At 45.4% G+C, this 18,436-nt stretch overlaps 1 protein-coding gene across 1 annotated transcript in view; it reads right to left on the bottom strand.

The window, feature by feature from the left end:
• The window catches only part of mnta (MAX network transcriptional repressor a), a gene marked incomplete at both ends in the record, with an annotated part of 23,897 nt that extends 10,046 nt beyond the window's left edge, over positions 1-13,851 (bottom strand). The window contains 5 exons of the mRNA XM_080549090.1: positions 4,412-4,523; positions 5,119-5,160; positions 5,668-5,876; positions 6,003-6,364; positions 13,779-13,851. Of these exons, the coding sequence (XP_080405216.1) occupies positions 4,412-4,523; positions 5,119-5,160; positions 5,668-5,876; positions 6,003-6,364; positions 13,779-13,851 (798 nt within the window). The remainder of the gene's footprint in view (positions 1-4,411; positions 4,524-5,118; positions 5,161-5,667; positions 5,877-6,002; positions 6,365-13,778) is intronic.
• Between the last annotated feature and the right edge of the window lie 4,585 nt (positions 13,852-18,436).

Genomic DNA, 18,436 nt, shown 5'->3' with positions numbered 1-18,436 from the left:
AAACAAGCAGATCCCAGACTCGCACGCAAGCACAGCTTTGAAAGACGCTTGGCTAAATGTGATGTGTTCTTGTCTCCCTTTGCCTGCCTGGCCTTGTAGACACACACACACACACACAGCCTCTCATCTTTTACAAACAGGCTTTGTGATTTTCGGCCGTCATCATTGGCTCTAGAAGCAAAGCGATGATTTCACTTCAGCTGGGGGGGGGCGGGGGGGGCGGCCAGGAGACACTATTCTCATCATCCTTCTCCTTGTCAACATCGCATGTGTGATTGTTTAGCGTTGTCTTTCCTAACCACACACACACACACACACACACACACTACGCACGCAGAGGGCATGCGAAAGCGCACTGCCCCCACAATATAGACAAACTACACGTAGAGATAATGACGCACAGCTCAAAGTAAATACTGCGTCAGGCAGTATGTGTGTTGTGTGTGGGTGTGTGTGTGTTAGGCGTCTGTGTAGTGTGTGTCTATGTGTGTGTGTGTGTGTGTGTTAGGCATCTGTGTGTGTGTGTGTGTGTGTGTGTGTGTTAGGCATCTGTGTGTGTGTGTGTGTGTCTATGTGTGTAATAAAAAAGCAGGGTGTTGTGATACTTTTGTAGAACTGGCACATTGTGCAACACCAATTCAGAAACCACAAAACATTGTTGTTGTGCAGACGTTGTGTTGTGTCACTGGGAGTGTGTTGTTGCTGTGAAGCAAAAGTCCACCGTCAACATCACATCAACATCTCATGTCATTAGGCCAGTACTGTTCTTTGCGCAGTGAAAATGCTGTGAACAACATTTTTTAAATAATAAATGGCAGACAGACCGAATCCTGTGGTAATTCAGAAACCACAAAAGTTCTGGAGGGTTCCAAGTCAGAGTGTTCCAAGTTCCGCACGTATCCCTTTAGTTCCTTCCTTGTTTTCAGAGAAGTGAGTGAGTGTGTCCTTCTCAGAGGCTGTTGGCTAACCCAGAGACAGACAGACACCCAGCAGGAAACCGAAAGCATGCATGCACAGCTAAGCCACAGGCTTGGCGATAAGACCCAGGAGGCCGTGTTTCACAAGGGAGACAGAGAGAGAGAGGGGGGGGGGGGGCTGCTGCGACTGCTATCTTCACTCACTCAGATAGAAATTGACGATACTAGGAAAACATTAATCAAATCAAATGATAATCCCTCTCTCCTGAAAATCCTGTTATTCAACCTCTCCTACTGGTCTATGATTGGTCACATTCCCAGCGTGGCCCTGCCCCCAGCCCAAAGGGGGAGGGGAGGGGCAGGAGGGGGCATTCAGGGGGAAGGGTGTGCAGCCAGGACACGCGTGTCTGAACCGCCCATGTCAGGATGACAGAAAGCACACGCTGTGCTTTCACCCTCCTCCCCCCCCCCTCCTTCTCCTCCAAAAACATGCCTTGCTTTCCATCATGAGCACAACCAATAAGAGTTAGGGACAAGCCTGCCAGCCTCACCACTCAACTGTTACCAAGGAGAGAGGCATCATGCAACAGGCTAGTACGAGTGTGTCTCTCTGCGTGTGTGTGTCTGTGTGTGTGTGTGTGTATGTGTGCGCGTGCATGTATGTATGCATGCGTGTGTCTGTTACACTATTGTGTACTAGCCTACTACAGCACTCTAGGACATGCATGCACTCAGCCATCAGGAAACGGCTCTACATCCGACTTCTGACAAAGACAACAACAACAAAAAGACCAAACTTGGATGGGAATGAATCTACTTTGGACTGAAAGTCCTGATAATCTAGCCTGATCTGTCTCCTCACTACATCAGTTTGTCTTTCCCACCTCAGTAGCTGAAGAACGGAGGAGCCATGTTGAGCACGACATGGTAACATGGCAACATGCATTGTTTAATCAAACAGTGGGGGGGGTACAGAGATTGAGTGACATGAGTTCTGCGCCCACACTGTCCTAGTGTCTCCTCATAGGATCATCACATCCTTAATCATGTGTGTGTGTGTGTGTCCACTTTATTTATGTAAACCAGCTCCTTCCCTTCTTGTGATTTTTTTAAAAGTGATTTTTTTCTCCCTTTCCTAGCACCGGGGGAGCCACCCCTCCTAAATGTTGTTGTTTGGTACCTGTACTATAGCAATGACAATAAAGACCATTCATTCATTCATTCATTCATTCATTCAGAGGTTGGGCCGAAGAATCTCCAATATACAAAACACCAGCACACTGTAATGTTTAACACACACACACACACACACACACACACACACACACACACACACACACACACACACCACTGTACCTCAATATCAGCCCAACATGTTTCAGCTGGATAATCGTCTTAGTTCAGCTAAAAACAAACAAAACGATGGCCAACGTATGCTACATGTGACTGTGTGACAAGCAAACCACAGTGTTCTTTCTTCCACAAGGAAACAGGAACCATCACAATAACCCTAACCCCATCAAAACCACCATGATCACTGACCCTAACCCCATCACAACCACCATGATCACTGACCCTAACCCCATCACAACCACCATGATCACTAACCCTGACCCCATCACAACCACCATGACCACCAACCCTAACCCCATCACAACCACCATGACCACTAACCCTAACCGCATCACAACCACCATGATCACTGACCCTAACCCCATCACAACCACCATGACCACTGACCCTAACCCCATCACAACCACCATGACCACCAACCCTAACCCCATCACAACCACCATGATCACTGACCCTAACCCCATCACAACCACCATGATCACTGACCCTAACCCCATCACAACCACCATGACCACTGACCCTAACCCCATCACAACCACCATGATCACTGACCCTAACCCCATCACAACCACCATGACCACTGACCCTAACCCCATCACAACCACCATGATCACTGACCCTAACCCCATCACAACCACCATGATCACTGACCCTAACCCCATCACAACCACCATGACCACTGACCCTAACCCCATCACAACCACCATGACCACTGACCCTAACCCCATCACAACCACCATGACCCCTAACCCTAACCCCATCACAACCACCATGATCACTGACCCTAACCCCATCACAACCACCATGATCACTGACCCTAACCCCATCACAACCACCATGATCACCACTAACCCTAACCCCATCACAACCACCATGACCACTGACCCTAACCCCATCACAACCACCATGATCACTGACCCTAACCCCATCACAACCACCATGATCACTGACCCTAACTAGGGGTGTAACGGATCACGGAAATTCCGTGATCCGTTCGGATCGCCCTCCACGGTTCGGAACGCGTGTGTACCGCGGATCAATTGCAAAAAAAAAAAAAAAACTCGTTTTTTTTTTTTTTGCGTTCGTAAATCCGCTCTGGAATCTGATCAGCGTTCAAGGAACGCCTCTTGTCCAATCAAATTACTTGGTCCCTTTATGACGTCGGACCCAGTGTGCGCTCCGGCGCTCTCAAAGCGAATTTACGAACGCGGCCCAAGTGTATCATGTTACGTTGTTCGGCGGAGAAGAACTCGAAATGCCTCCCTCGTCATTTAAATCCCATGTATGGGAGCACTTTGTCTTCTCTGTCAACTATGACGGGAGGCACGAAAAAGGTAGCTCGACAACTCAAAAAAAACATTTTTTTCATACCATGTTCAAAATAAGAGTTCACTTTATTATTTAGTTAAAAGTGGCATAAAACATGTGTATTCATCTGCTTTAAAGAGCCCAGTGATTCACTGCTGCAACCAGGCGCCTCCTCCCTCTCTCCTATCAGTTAAATTGAGTGTATTTCAGTATGATTGTCATGTTTGAGTGTAGAATATGTTATATATATATTATATATATATATATGTATATATATATGTATGTATATATATATATATATATATATATATATATATATATAATATATATATATATATATATATATATTACCAGTTTTGACATCTTGAATGTTGTTGGTTTTTGTCACATAGTAAAAGTGGTGTTTTTACAGAATTCAAGGAAAAAGCAGTTTTTATAAAAACAAAAATGTTTGTGTTGATCCGAAAAATGATCCGATCCGTGACTCAAAAACCGTGACACGATCCGATCCGTGAGTTAGGTGATCCGTTACACCCCTAACCCTAACCCCATCACAACCACCATGATCACCAACCCTAACCCCATCACAACCACCATGACCACCAACCCTAACCCTAATACCATCACAATCTGATGACACTGACACAACGCAACCAACTATCACCTTGTAAAATCCTGATTCTCTACTGCTACTCAAACTAAAACAGTATCAACAATAGTGAATGTTTGGGTAGTGTAACCCCCCCCATGCTGTGGTTATCCGTAGTAAGGGTTGCAGTCCCCCCCCCACCCCCATGCTGTGGTTATCCGTAGTAACGGTGGCAGCGACGTACCTGGATGTACCGCAGGGCGCTCCTCAGCACGCTCAGGTTGGAGGTTTTCTTCTCGTCGACGTTGGGGATGGTCTTCTTAAGCGTTTCAAAGCAGTCCTTCAGGTGGGCTCGTCTGAGGGTGGGGGAGGGAGGGGGGGGAGGGAGGGAGGGGGGGGTGGACGGAAGGCACAAAGAGAAGAACAGATTTGAGTAAGAGAGAAGAAAAAAAAACGTTTTTTTTTTTTTTTTACAGTTTGACATTTCTCAGCTTTGAGAATATTTTTGGACATTTTGGACGTCAGTCTATAAGGATATAACGAAGCTGGCGGGGGTGCGGCAACATCTCCTCTGTTTGGTCCTGTCGTGAGCTTAACCCTACAAACGTACGTTTGACGTTCAGAACAAGAGCAAGCCATTGGAGAAGAAGAAGGAAGATGTTTGACTAAAGCAACAATACCAGAAGGAGAGAGTGAGAGAAGCGGAACCACAGAGAAGCTTCTATGGGCGAAACAATACTTATACAGACACAGAGAAAGCAAAGCTCTGAACAGCAGCTGTTCAGATAAAAAAAAAAAAAAAAAACAACAACAACAACAACAACAACAAAAGATGGAGGAGCAAAGATGTGTGTCGGCTAAAATCTAACCTTTTAAACTGCCCTGTGCAAAAAAAAAGCTCAAACCTCTGTTTTAAAAAAAGGCGACCTTTGGGGAGAGAGAGGCACCCACCTGTTTTTCTCAAGCTTGTTATGTACGTCTCTTGTCCCTGCCCTGTGAAAGCACAGATCGGAGCACATTAAAGGTTTGGTGTCCAAGTGAGAGGCAGGAGAGACGAGACTCACAGAACAAGAATCAACCAACAGAATAATGTACTCCATCATCTCTGGTACTTCAGCACATGTGAGCACAGGCAAGGCAGCTGAATAGTTTCACTGCAAAAAAATGTATGAGTGTCCAAATCAGGACCTATAGCTGTTACTTAGCAACTCAGAGTCACAGTCCCAGACTCTTCGATTGCAGTGTGTTGGTATGTGTGTGTGTGTGTGTGTCTGTGTGACCATATGCTACTCTTTTGGTGCCTTACCACCCGACAGAGGTTCCGACCAATCACAGCACGACACTACTGTGACCAGGTACACTACAAAAAACATCTCCAAATAACAATGAAAATGCTTAAAACTTCCACTGTAAAAAACAAAATTCTCGACATTCTCAATTCTCCCCCATTGATATACGACCTATGAACTATGACCTATGACCTCCACAAGCCAGACTTACCCTCCGGGCCGCTTCTTGTTGTCTAGGTTACGCCCGTCGTCGGGGGGGCTTCCTCGGCTGACGGGGCTGGTCGGCATGGGAGGGGGAGGGGCCTGGGGGGGAGGGGGGGGTCCGGGCTGGGGGAGTAAGGCATGCTGGGGGACCACAACCATAGAACCGGGGTAGGGGTGGATCAGATGGGGGGGCGGCTGCAGGTTGGGGCTGCCAGACTGAGACACCGGATGATGATGACTCTGCTTCTGCTGTTGCTGCTGCTGCTGCTGCTGGTGGTTGTGGTTGTGGTTGTGGTTGTGGTTGCCAGACGAGGCCGAAGGCGAGTGGTCGTTGGTTTTCACCTGAGGGGACAGAGGCAGGGGGGGGGGCTTGTTGTCCTGGGGGGAATGTGGGTCTCTCCTGGGGGAGGCGAGGTGGGGGGAGGCCGGGGGCGGACACAAGGCCGTAGCAGGAGCCAGGAGGGGCGGAGCTGTGTGGCTGTGGGTGGAGTTGGAGTTGGGGGTCACGACGGGAATAGGGATCATGGTGATCGAGGGAGGCATAGAGGGGGGGGGCAGCGGGGGGGGTAGGGGGGCGGGGCGCCGCTCCTCCACCCTGTTGACGTTGACGTGGTTCATCCGCAGGGGGGACGTGTAGACGACATCGCCGCGGCGGTGCTCCGACAGCTGTTCCAGGCGAAGTTTGTCCCTCAGCTCGTGTTCCTCTGTTGAGACAGGGAGGAGAGGCCGGGTAACAGCAGCGCTCAACAAAACTATTCTATCACATTACACACACAGCCTCTCTCACACACACACACACAGCCTCTCACACACACACACAGCCTCTCTCACACACACACACACACACACACAGCCTCTCTCACACACACACACACACAGCCTCTCACACACACACACACACACACACAGCCTCTCACACACACACACAGCCTCACACACACAGCCTCACACACACACACACACACAGCCTCTCACACACACACACACACACAGCCTCACACACACACACACAGCCTCTCACACACACACACACACACACACACACACACACTCACACACACACACACACACACACACACACACACACATTACACATGAATGAATGTGGATAATCTCCTTCATCAGCTAAATACTTTAGTAGAAACACCACAGCCTCGTTAAGGAACAAGGAAACAAGAACTTCTTTCCATTTAACTGGGAATATAAATTGTTATTATTATATATGTTACGGTACATGTGGGAAAACTAGGGTTAGGGTTATGTGCTACGTCGATTTGGCACATGCTGGCATGTCTAACCCTAACCCTAATCCTAACCCTAACCCTAACCCTAGTGTTCCCACATGTACCGTAACATATATAATAAATACTGCAAATATTTCACCTACTAAACCCCTCCCCCCCAAAAAAACAAAATACATTTAAACAAATAAAACAATAGAAACTCTACAGTTAGTTTTAATGTTAGTTGATGAATCTATACATTTGTATTTACTTGTTTAAATCTTATAGTAATATCTTATATTATTTAGTTAAAGCACTTTGAGCTACAGCGTTTGCAGGTAAAGTACTATACAAATAAAGGTCATTATTATATGACAGGAACAACGGCCAGGATGTTGGCTAGGATCCTCCATCCCATAATGACAGGCTGGGGCGGCCGGCAGCGCTGACCTGACCTGACCTGACCCTGGGTAGGCTGCAGTATGACCTCTGACCCTTGACCTGTCACCTGACCCAATCACATTCCTTTCAGAGGAGGTGTCGTATACATAGTATACGTTTCGTCTGCATACAATCCAATCTACTTGAAGCGGTAGTGATAACGCTGATCAATGCGATCAATAAGGAGGTGGCGTCAATGAATCTCATGGCTAGAACGTGATGCACATTCATATAGTCACATACTTAGACAAATGTATTTATTCTAAGTCGCTTTGGATTGGATAGGCGTCTGCTAAACGCCAAACACGTGTAAGGATGGCCAATCAGCAGGACACCAGCTGCTGACTAGGGTTGGGTACCGAAAATCGGTACCGGTAGGTACCGGTTACATTACATTCGGTATGTACCCGTACCGAATCGCAAAGGAGATTTCGGTGCCTCATTTCGGTACTTTTCTATCTCGCGACGTCACATCGCCTGTTAAATTTCCACTCAGTGAAAGCAGCGAGTACGGAAGGATAACGAGAAGGTCGCTAATAGCAACTTCCGCTAGCGGGTTGGCGTAACGCGACGCTCGACTTATGGGTGCGTTCCGTAAACTTGTTCTGGAATTCTGATCACCACTCGTGGAATGCCTTCTGTCCAATCAAATGACTTGCTCCCCTTATGACGTCGGGCCCAGTGTGCGCTGCGACGCTCTCAGAGCGAGTTTACGAACGCAAGCCTTTGATTGGACAGTGCACTCCAGGATTCGACGCGTCTGTTGATGACGTTGTGCGGATGTGTGGCTGCGTCTCTGCGAGGAGGACAACATGATCGGGGATCTCTTGATATTCGGGTACTGTCCTTATCCTACTACTGTGTCTGAAAAATGAATCGTCATGTCAACATGGACCAGAGAGGGGGAGGGGAGTAGTAGCTGAGCGGCAACAGAGTTTGGATTTTGACGAGGCGGAGGGCTCCAGTTTATCAGAGTTATATTTCCTCTCGGTCTTCTTGGTTCTGGGGGCTATGCAGGCCTCTTCACTAGATCCCTTTTCTAAGAATATTCTGATGTCCTTGAGGGGCTGCCGAACAAGTGTGTACTCGTATTCGACATCAGTACCAACGATAGGCACCCCCAGCTTAATGGAGTCCCCAAGGCTCAGGAGTTTTATTTTCATTTATTTTAATTTGAGTGTATATTTAACTAATATATATTGTGCCTCAGCAATAAAAAAGTGAAAAGCTGTTTAATGTTGTCGACCGTGTTATTATTATATATATATGTCATTTTTAAAAATCAAAAGTACTGTATTAAGTATTAATTAATTAAGTACCGTTTTGGTACCGGTACCGTTTTTAAAGTATCGGTTAGGTACCGGTACCGGATAAAACCCAAACGGTACCCAACCCTACTGCTGACGTCATCACACCTCCATCTTGTGGGTGACGGGTCGCTCCTAATCAATACTCCTAATCAATACTCCTAATCATCCTAATCAACATACTACAAGTGAACCACTAAGGGGAAGGAAGGGGGTATGAAGCCTGCATAGCATTCCCACGTCCACCCCCCCGCGCACATTGTAGGTGTTACCAGGTTGTGTTACGCCCCATTGAAAGGACAACAGAAATACGATGCCAAACACCCCCCCGCCCCCCCTCGGGTCCTACTCCATAGAGCTGCCAACCTGAGGAGTGACTCAGGCCTAACAGACCTACAATAACCACATTAGAAGTGGCCAGGTCGAGTCAGACCGAAGCATAGCGTGAGCTTAGAATGATAAGGTCCGATCTCCGTTTAGGGCAGTTCAGAGATATTGAGCGTCAAAGTTTTTACATTCCATTATGTTCTGTGAGATGGAACCTTTGTGTTTTATTAATTACTCAGACCTGTAGCTAGCATCTCTTCTAGAGCTAGCGTAGCAGTATGTACAAGCTCTCGGGGAGTAGCCTGTGTGCTGGGTACATCCACTGACCCTTCACACGTCAGAAATAGAGTTGGAGGCTAATCAATGACAGGCATCTGAATGTAACCACACACTGGGTACACTGTTGACGCTAGCGTAGCCCGAGACTCCAGCAGAGAGAGATAATAGGAGCCACCCACCAGCTAGCGTGACCTTGCGCTGTACTAGAAGCTACCGTACGTGACGAATAACGGTTTAATACTGACACCACGTCACATGATCTTGAGAACGCGTAGGCGTAGGCTACATCACATCTGCCAGCTTGTGCTTGTTGTCTAAAAAAAGACCTGGATAGGCGAGTTGCTGGATAGACAAAGGAAGGTGTTCAATGTCATTTTCTTTCAAGCGAAAGGAGGGGGTGGGTGGGGACCCCCTGAGGTCCAGTGACTTCTTCTTGTCATCCAATCACATCTAGGTCCCCCTACGCCCCCCCCCCCCCCCACCCCTGCCAAACCAGCATGCTTTTCCTGCTGTGGCTCAATGTGTGGATGCTGGGGGACTGTGGTGACCAGTTGCTATGGTAACAGCGATGTTAGTAGAGATCCGTCAGACACTGGGTAGCATTCTTTAACATCCGTCAGAAGGATGGTTGACTGAGGGCGGTGAAGCCACGCTACACAATTGCACCCTTTCCCTTCAGACAGAGATGCACACAAGCACATGTATGTTTGATTGGCAGGAGAGGCGACTTGATTGAAGCAGGTTGTTCAAAGAGGGGTGCAAAGCAAATGATATACACAACAGAATGCAGATTAGTGTAAGTTATAACTGAATGAAAGGTATTCGGTTGTTAAGACATCTTATCTCTAGTCTCTACTCTAGAATAGAGTCCATGGGCAGGTGACATAGCCAGGCAAACAGGTCCTGGCGTGTTTGTTAAAAGGACCGTTGCGTCACGTGTGTTGGACTAGGATGTGGAACTGCTGCTGTCTTTTGACAAACATAGACGATTTGACCTTTGAGTCGTTCCAGTCCATGGGAGTGGCCAGCCCGAGCCTAACAGATCCAGTCCTGGAGGTTTTTATGGGTCATGTTTGTGTGTGGGAGGACAGCAAATGGCACTGCAACCTCTCAGAGGCTCCTGAACTTTGAACTATGACCAAAGGATTGCAGTAGATGGTGATCTTGAGATAAACGTTGTTACCCAAAAGAAGAGTTTTTTTTTTTTTTTGTCAAGGGCCTTGTTGGTCAATGTGTGATGTGTTTTTGGGTGTGCACTATTGATAACATGCAGCCAGCTTTTTCTTCTTCTAATGTAACATCTCTGTATTTGATACAGGGTTAGAGACTGTCATGCTGTCTCTCTCTGTCCTATGCTCTGGAGCAGTAGGCCTATTTTCCCATATTCATGTTCCCATGTCATTCAACTCTACAGCCATGTGTTGCAATGTGGCCTTGGCTTCCAGCGTTGTTACACAACACACGCGTCATGCTCCGCTCTCTCCCTGCGCCAGGCTCCTCAGTTAGCCTATTCGGTTAAGTCTGACGTCAAACGTGACGTTTTGCAATTTCCGGGTCCAAACCAGAAATTCTCCGCACCAGAATACCAGTGTACTACAGCGGTAGAATGACAGTTCAATCGTTTTTTAGACTCAGATCTATTCATACAACAAGGGACACAGCAGCACTTTCCCGTTTTCCCCATATTGTCAGGGTATTTGAGCCTCGGAAAAGCGCTATACAAATATTATGAATTATTATTATTACTGAGGCATTTAGAAGAGAGCGCCTCAGCCAACTTTGGACCCGGAAACACGTCACGACTTAACAACCGAATAGACTAGAGAGACAGGATTTAGAGAGAGATCATCAGGACCATAGAATGATGAATCATGCCATCAATGAAACAGCAGGAAGCATTGATGCCAACGATGAGAAGGAAACCTCCTACGTACTCTCTTTGGTGCTGTTAACACTTAACACCCACCACATGCTTTCAAAGTAAAACAGTATTCAACGGCAAGGGTCACAGTCACACTCGCTCATCTAAACATCTCTCTCAAATGGACTATTTGTTCACCATTGTTACATTCTCCAGAGTGAGGGTTAGGGTTAGGGAACCCCCCCTAGTCGCCTAGTGACCAACTCCAGATAGAAATCCAGACCAAACCTGCATTGTTTTGTTTACAAAAACATGAGCAGAGTTGGGCGTTATTATATAACAAGCTGCATGTGGCTGAGGAGGAGCAGGGGGAGAGAGAGACACTGCTCCACTTTCTGTCTCTCCATACGTGACTGTCTGTCTGTCTGTCCTGCACTATGGCACAAGGAACGGGGGGAAGGGGGGGTTAGAGGAAAGGAGAGAACCTCCCCAGAGAGAGAGAGACAGAGAGAGAGGGAGAGAGAGAGGGAGAGAGAGAGAGAGAGAGAGAGAGAGAGGGAGGGAGAGAGAGAGAGAGAGAGGGAGAGAGAGAGGGAGAGAGAGAGAGAGAGAGAGAGAGAGGGAGAGACAGAGAGGGAGAGACAGAGAGAGAGAGGAAAAAGCGACGCAGGGGGGCGGGGGGTTAGGCAGGCGTGCCCAGCGTGCACGTGGTTGAAAGGCGCGGTCCAGTTCCAAGCTGCAGATATAATGAGGCGTGGTAAACTTGGACACGTCACCACCAACACACACACACACACACACACACACACCACACACACACACACACACACACACACACACACACACACACACACACACACACACACACACACACACACACACACATGGGGGAGTAAATCGCGCGCCAGGCATTTCTGTATTTGGATTGGAACGGTGCACCGTGCACGTAACACCGAGGACAGTGGAAATAGCAGAGGTGCATGCTGCATTTAGGATCCCAGAGATGAGCACTGGAGCGGGAAGCCTGTGCTATAACTGTCTGGGGTCATCTGATAGCCCAGCACAGCTCTGGTCCAGGGCGTAGTAAGGCATGTTGTTGAAGCTGACCCGCATACAAACGCCCCTGTTCTGTTGCGGTCAATGCAAAACGTTTTGCACGCGTTTGTCGGTCAATTCTTTAGTCACTAGATTCAGATTCAGATAACGTTTATTGCCATTATGCTTGACACACATAGGAATTTGTTTTGGCATTACAGTAGGTGCATTTATGCTTTTTTCACATGTATACACATGAAGACCGTCACTAAAGTTGACTGATATAAACATGGGGGACACCAACGTTTTGTATTGACCCCAGGGCCCAGGGCATTGGTATTGTATAGGCCCAGCTTTTAACACTGGACCAGAGCCAAATGACACCCAGCTTAGGACTGTGACGGTCATTGCATTTTGGGGTATTGGGTCAATAGTCATAATAGTCATAATAGTCATGATGCATTCCATGGTTATATGGTTATATGGTTACAGCCTAACTGTCACAGGTTTACGATCACAGACAACCCTCCAGGAACCTGGGAGCCACGCCAGGCGACAAGCAACCCCCCCCCCCTCCACCCCCCAGGGCCAGGAGCTTCCCTGGATACAAACAAACATTCAATTAGTTTCCATTGTCTTCTTTTTTCCCACCCAGGGACACACAGACGCAAGAAGACCTGCAGAGACAGAGTTTCTGTTCTGTGCTGGGAAATTAAATGAAATGTCCCTCCTTCAACCCTCCCAGGAGAGAGAGAGACAGTGTGTGATAGCTGATCAGTTGTTATTCAACATTAATACTGTTGTTGTAAAGCACAGCTGAGTGGAAATAAAACAAACGATAGTCTAAAAATCTGTGTGTTATGTTAGATGTCAGGTCATTATCCAGGCTTGGCATCCCCTACGCCAGCGCCCTAATGCAGACTTTCTGTGTTTGTAGGATAAGAGGATAGTAGGACACCTATAGCAATTAATCAAGTTACTATGAAACGTTAAAAGGCTGAGATCCTTCCTTAGCTAAGTGTAAACGTAACGCTTTCACCGAGGGATCAGTAGGAGCACTGTGTTGCAAAAGGCTTCACACACACACACACACACACACACACACACACACACACACACACACACGATTGTAAAAGATATTTGATAATGGGCTCCAGGGCTCTGCAGTAAATATCATCATTTCCTGCCACGGGGAATCGCAGAATCGCGTCATTCTTGGAGAAAATAAGTCAAAATGGAAATAAAACACATTTGTCATTCTGAGTACAAATCCCTTTCGTTGCTCACGAGAAACTCAATTAAAATCACAAATGCACAAGACGAAGGAAGCCTAAATAGTCTGAATAGTTCCAACCCCCCAATGCAAACAAAGGCAGTTAATCTATATGCACCATCTGATCTGGGACCAGCTAGATACGGTTCAAGGTAATGCAGAATACAGATCTCACATTCTAAGGCGTTAGATTGCAATCTAGTGATCTTAACATTGCATCAAACACACACACACACACACACACACACACACACACACACACACACACACACACACACTGTGCAGGTTTACTCTCTAAATAAACTTTCTAATCCAAACATGCATTATTATATTTTGACACCCTAGAATTTTTTCTGTAGCCCCCCAACTTACCACGTGCTCTCTGTTGTTGCTGGGCTTGCAATTCCAGAAACTTGGCCGCTTCTAAAAGAGTCTCGATGCTCATTATGAGAGAATCAAGTTTTTAAGAATAAAAAATGCAAAGCGCCAAGGTTTAGCAGTGTTTTCTCTCCTCGGTGGTGAGAGAATCCTCCTCTCTCTCTCTCCCAGGGCTGAAAAATGGGAAGGAGATGTGTGTGCGTGTGTGTGTGTGTGTGTGTGTGTGTGTCTGCCCCTCCTAGAAACTCTCCACATACGCATAAGACTAAGATGGCGCTCAGACTGGGAGGAAACAACCAAGGCCAACAAACATCTCATGTGAGTCCGCCCACACACCCTCACAGGCCCGCATACTAGATACTCCCTCCCCACTCAGATACTCCCTCCCCCCCATGCATACTCCTCACTGACTCATGCAAAACACGGACTGGTGCATTGGAATGGACTGGCATGTCATTGTGACATTGTGGGGTTTAGGTATTTTTAAATGTGCACGTGGTCGTTTGCACAATTTCACCATTTCAGTTGCTAATAGACGAACAATGCGTAAGTGAAATTGTGTTTGTAAAAGTTTCAATGTTTTGATTATGCATTCATGGGGGGAAAAACAACAACAACAACAACAACATACATGTAACATAAGCAATAATAATAATAATAATAATAAATAAGCCACGGCTTCAGCCTACACCCTTTTGGTCCTGGTGTTATGCATTGTGACTGTGTACATTTTTTTATATCTGTATTGTGAATTGTATAGGGGACCAAAATAAACATTCTCAACTCAACAAAGTCAGACACTGTTTCTGTTTGTCTCAACCCAGATTTATTGGCTCTCTGACCAACCCACTGCTGCATCACTGCAACATCTCCTGTAGGCCTTCAGCCAATCACCGTGGAGAACAACACAGCGTTGGAGTTATTGCGCTTGCATATACAATGAGCTACATTTGCATAAACAATTAATATCTCCCGCGTTTTATGTAGATTTCTAAGCCAGATAGGTTTCAATATTGACATTGATACATTTTAGACAGACTAAATACCATCTATAGACATTTACATACATTAAAACCAGACTATTCTGAAATTATTTTTTGATTGTTCAAATATCATAGGCCTATCGTCCAGTGGGTAAATTGGTTTGATCTATAAACAAATGTAATTCAATCATTATTTCTATTGATATACACTACCGGTTAAAGTTTTAGAACACCTATATTCAACCTACATAAATGTCTCAATGTGGTCTAAGATGCATACTTTGTATAGCATAGTATAGTGGATAGTGTACATAGCCTTTATTTATGTAAACCAGCTCTTTTCCCTTCTTGTTTTTAGTATTTTTTTCCTAGCACCAGGGGAGCCCCCCCTCCCAAATGTCGTTGTATGGTACCTGTACTATATCAATGACAATAAAGACCATTCATTCATACATTCTTAAGCATAGAACAAAAAAAACTACGAGATAAGAATGAACAATAATACTAATAATACTAATAACGAACAGTTCTGTTTAACACAATTGAATCTACATTTGTGACTCATCAAAGTAGCCACCTTTTACAGATCTAACAGCTGGATACACGTGAGGCATTCTTTCATTCTTTCTACAATGGAAATCATATTGTTCAGAAAGTTCTTCCCAACACTGTTGCAGAAGTTCCCCCAAATGTGTTGACATTGTTGGCTGCTTTGCTTTCACCTCCTGTCCAGTTCATCCTGAACCATAAATCCTGAGACATCTTCTGTCCCTCAGCACTGCGTCTCATGAAGACACCCGCTTTTCCCCTCTACTGTGTCCCTAAAAACTTCTATTGCCCCCCTTGTACTGTTTCTCTGTTTCTCCAGTGTAAAAAAAAAAAAAAGTTTAGAAGAAGGTGATAGAAGGTTTTTCCTTCTATCAGTGGCCCCGGGCCTGAGCTGGATTACTCTTCCTGCTACGACTGGTGGATTGATGATTCACTTGCTTAGTATTCAAATGTATTGATTGTAAGTCGCTTTGGAATAAGGTGTCTGCTAAATGCCAAAAATGTAAAAATGTAAATGTAAACCAGCTAGATGGAGTTTAAGTCTGGGGACTGTGCTGCTAGCCATTCCATGATTTGAAGCTTACCATCTAGCTCTTTTCTTCTGGTAGTAGGCCTACCTAAAAATGTAAGTATTCTAAAACCTTTGACCGATAGTGTACTAAGCCCTACAGTCTAGCCCAGGACAACAGGACATGGATACAAACTGCAGATACTACAAAAGCTGTTACTGTAAATGAAACCACTATAACTACTATAACTAGCACCCCCCTTCAAAACATTTAACCCAGCAGTTAACTGCAAAAAAAGAAGAATTTCCTCCCTGCATTAAGCTCCCCTGAGTGATTTATAATCAGCTAGCTTATAAAACTGATTACAATGGAGGATATAAGCCACAAATATGTTCACACCAAAAACAAAACATGAAGAACCACAGTTAAATGTGTTTGATAACATTCCTTATTCCATCCCGTGCATTACACTGAGCCTGTCCTCTGGTTTCTGCCTCAGCCAGCCTCCCCTGCTCTGACCACAAATATCCACAGAACATTGATCAAGACATGAGTCGTTATTGTATAATAAAGCTACGTTCCTCTGTAGAATAAAGAGCACTAGCAGCCTATAGGCTTTAGCCTAATCTAACTCTGTCGGCTACTAAACCGTGAGCTTAGAATGATAAGGTTCTATCTCCGTTTAGAATGATAAGGTTCTATCTCCGTTTAGAATGATAAGGTTCTATCTCTGTTTAGAATGATAAGGTTCTATCTCCGTTTAGAATGATAAGGTTCTATCTCCGTTTAGAATGATAAGGTTCTATCTCTGTTTAGAATGATAAGGTTCTATCTCTGTTTAGAATGATAAGGTTCTATCTCCGTTTAGAATGATAAGGTTCTATCTCCGTTTAGAATGATAAGGTTCTATCTCCGTTTAGAATGATAAGGTTCTATCTCCGTTTAGGGCAGTTCAGAGATATTGAGCGTCAAAGTTTTTACATTCCATTATGTTCTGTGAGATGGAACCTTTGTATTTTATGAATTACTAACTAAAAAATGTCAACTTTTTTTAAAAATAACACCACACAGGCATTAATAAACACCTAATGGATCAGATTATGTAAAAAACTCAATTTTGACAAAAATGGAGATAGAACCTTATAATTCTAACGTCACGTAATATCAGCCACTGAAGGTTACAACAGAGCTGTTGTTATGGCATCATGACGTGGCGTTAATGCAGATGTAACAGAGTTGTAATCAGCTGGTTTCACACCATCATCACATGACTCTGTCACACACGACCAGGGGGGAAAGTCCAAGTCCCCATGTAACCTCCGACACAATGTGGCCCTGTGTGCAGGAAGTGATCCTGGAGGGGGGTGGGGGGGGCACCATGTGACACACACACACACACACACACACACACACACACACACACACACGTCCATTGAACTGTTTTTCCTGTTATTCACTCCAGCTCCGATGGGGAAGTGTGTCTTCAAAACTAATAATGTGACACAAACGCTGCAGCATTCTAGGCACAGGAAAGACTAAGGATATGTGCCAAAGTGTGTGTGTGTGTGTGTGTGTGTGTATGTGTGTGTGTGTATGTGTGTGTGTGTGTGTGTGTGTGTGTGTGTGTGAGAAAAGGAGATCATTGATGGGACCATTTGGTTGGTCATTTGGTTCTAATCAATCTAATTCCAGTTGTGATATTACAAGAGAGTTAGTTATTATATATATTATATATTACTAGAGTTATTATATATATTATATATTACTAGAGTGGCCATGCAGGAACATGAGGAGCGTTATGTTACTCCCAAGGCCTCCAAGATCTCCAGAGACCCATCCCATCCTGGGAACGAACACTTCGAACGCCCTCGGACAGGCGGTTCAGGACCATGTTCGCAAGGACAAACAGACTGAAGCTCAGCTTCTACCCCAGGGCCATTCAGGCCCTGAACACAGCAAAGACCTAGGTTCTAGGCCCTGGACAATCTAGACAATCGTTGTATGGTACCTGTACTATATCAATGACAATAAAGACCATTCATTAATTCATTCATTAATTAATTCATTCATTCATTCAAATGAAGACGTGCTAAAGGGTTGGACAATATTTTGTGCTCAAGCGGATGAGTCAGGTATGGACTGCCCTCTGGTGGCTGGTTTCAGATACTGCATTCCAGGCACCTAGGTTCAAGTGCAGGAAAAAATAAATAATAATATATAAAAACCGTACATATGTTACGGTACATGTAGGAACACGGTACATGTGGGAAAACTAGGGTCAGGGTTAGGTGCTAGGGTGCTAGGGTTAGGGTTAGGGATAGGATTAGACATGCCAGCATGTACCAAGTCGACGTAGCACCTAACCCTAACCCTAGTTTTCCCACATGTACCGTAACATATAGATTTATTTTTACTGGAGACATTCAAGCAGCCTTGTGCCTACTGAATAAAACCTTGATTATTCACAGACGTTATTCTCCAGAGACAGAAAGAGAGCCGTACACTCAGACAGAAAGAGAGCCGTACACTCTTGCTCATATTTTTCTTTCTTTTTTTATTAAACAAAATAAGAACAAGAACAAGCTCTTCAATCCAGCTTTTTTTTGTTTTT

The sequence above is a fragment of the Nansenia antarctica genome (assembly GCF_963989245.1).
Source record: "Nansenia antarctica genome assembly, chromosome: 19".
NCBI lineage: Eukaryota > Metazoa > Chordata > Actinopteri > Argentiniformes > Microstomatidae > Nansenia > Nansenia antarctica.
This window is presented reverse-complemented; position numbering and strand designations above follow the sequence as displayed.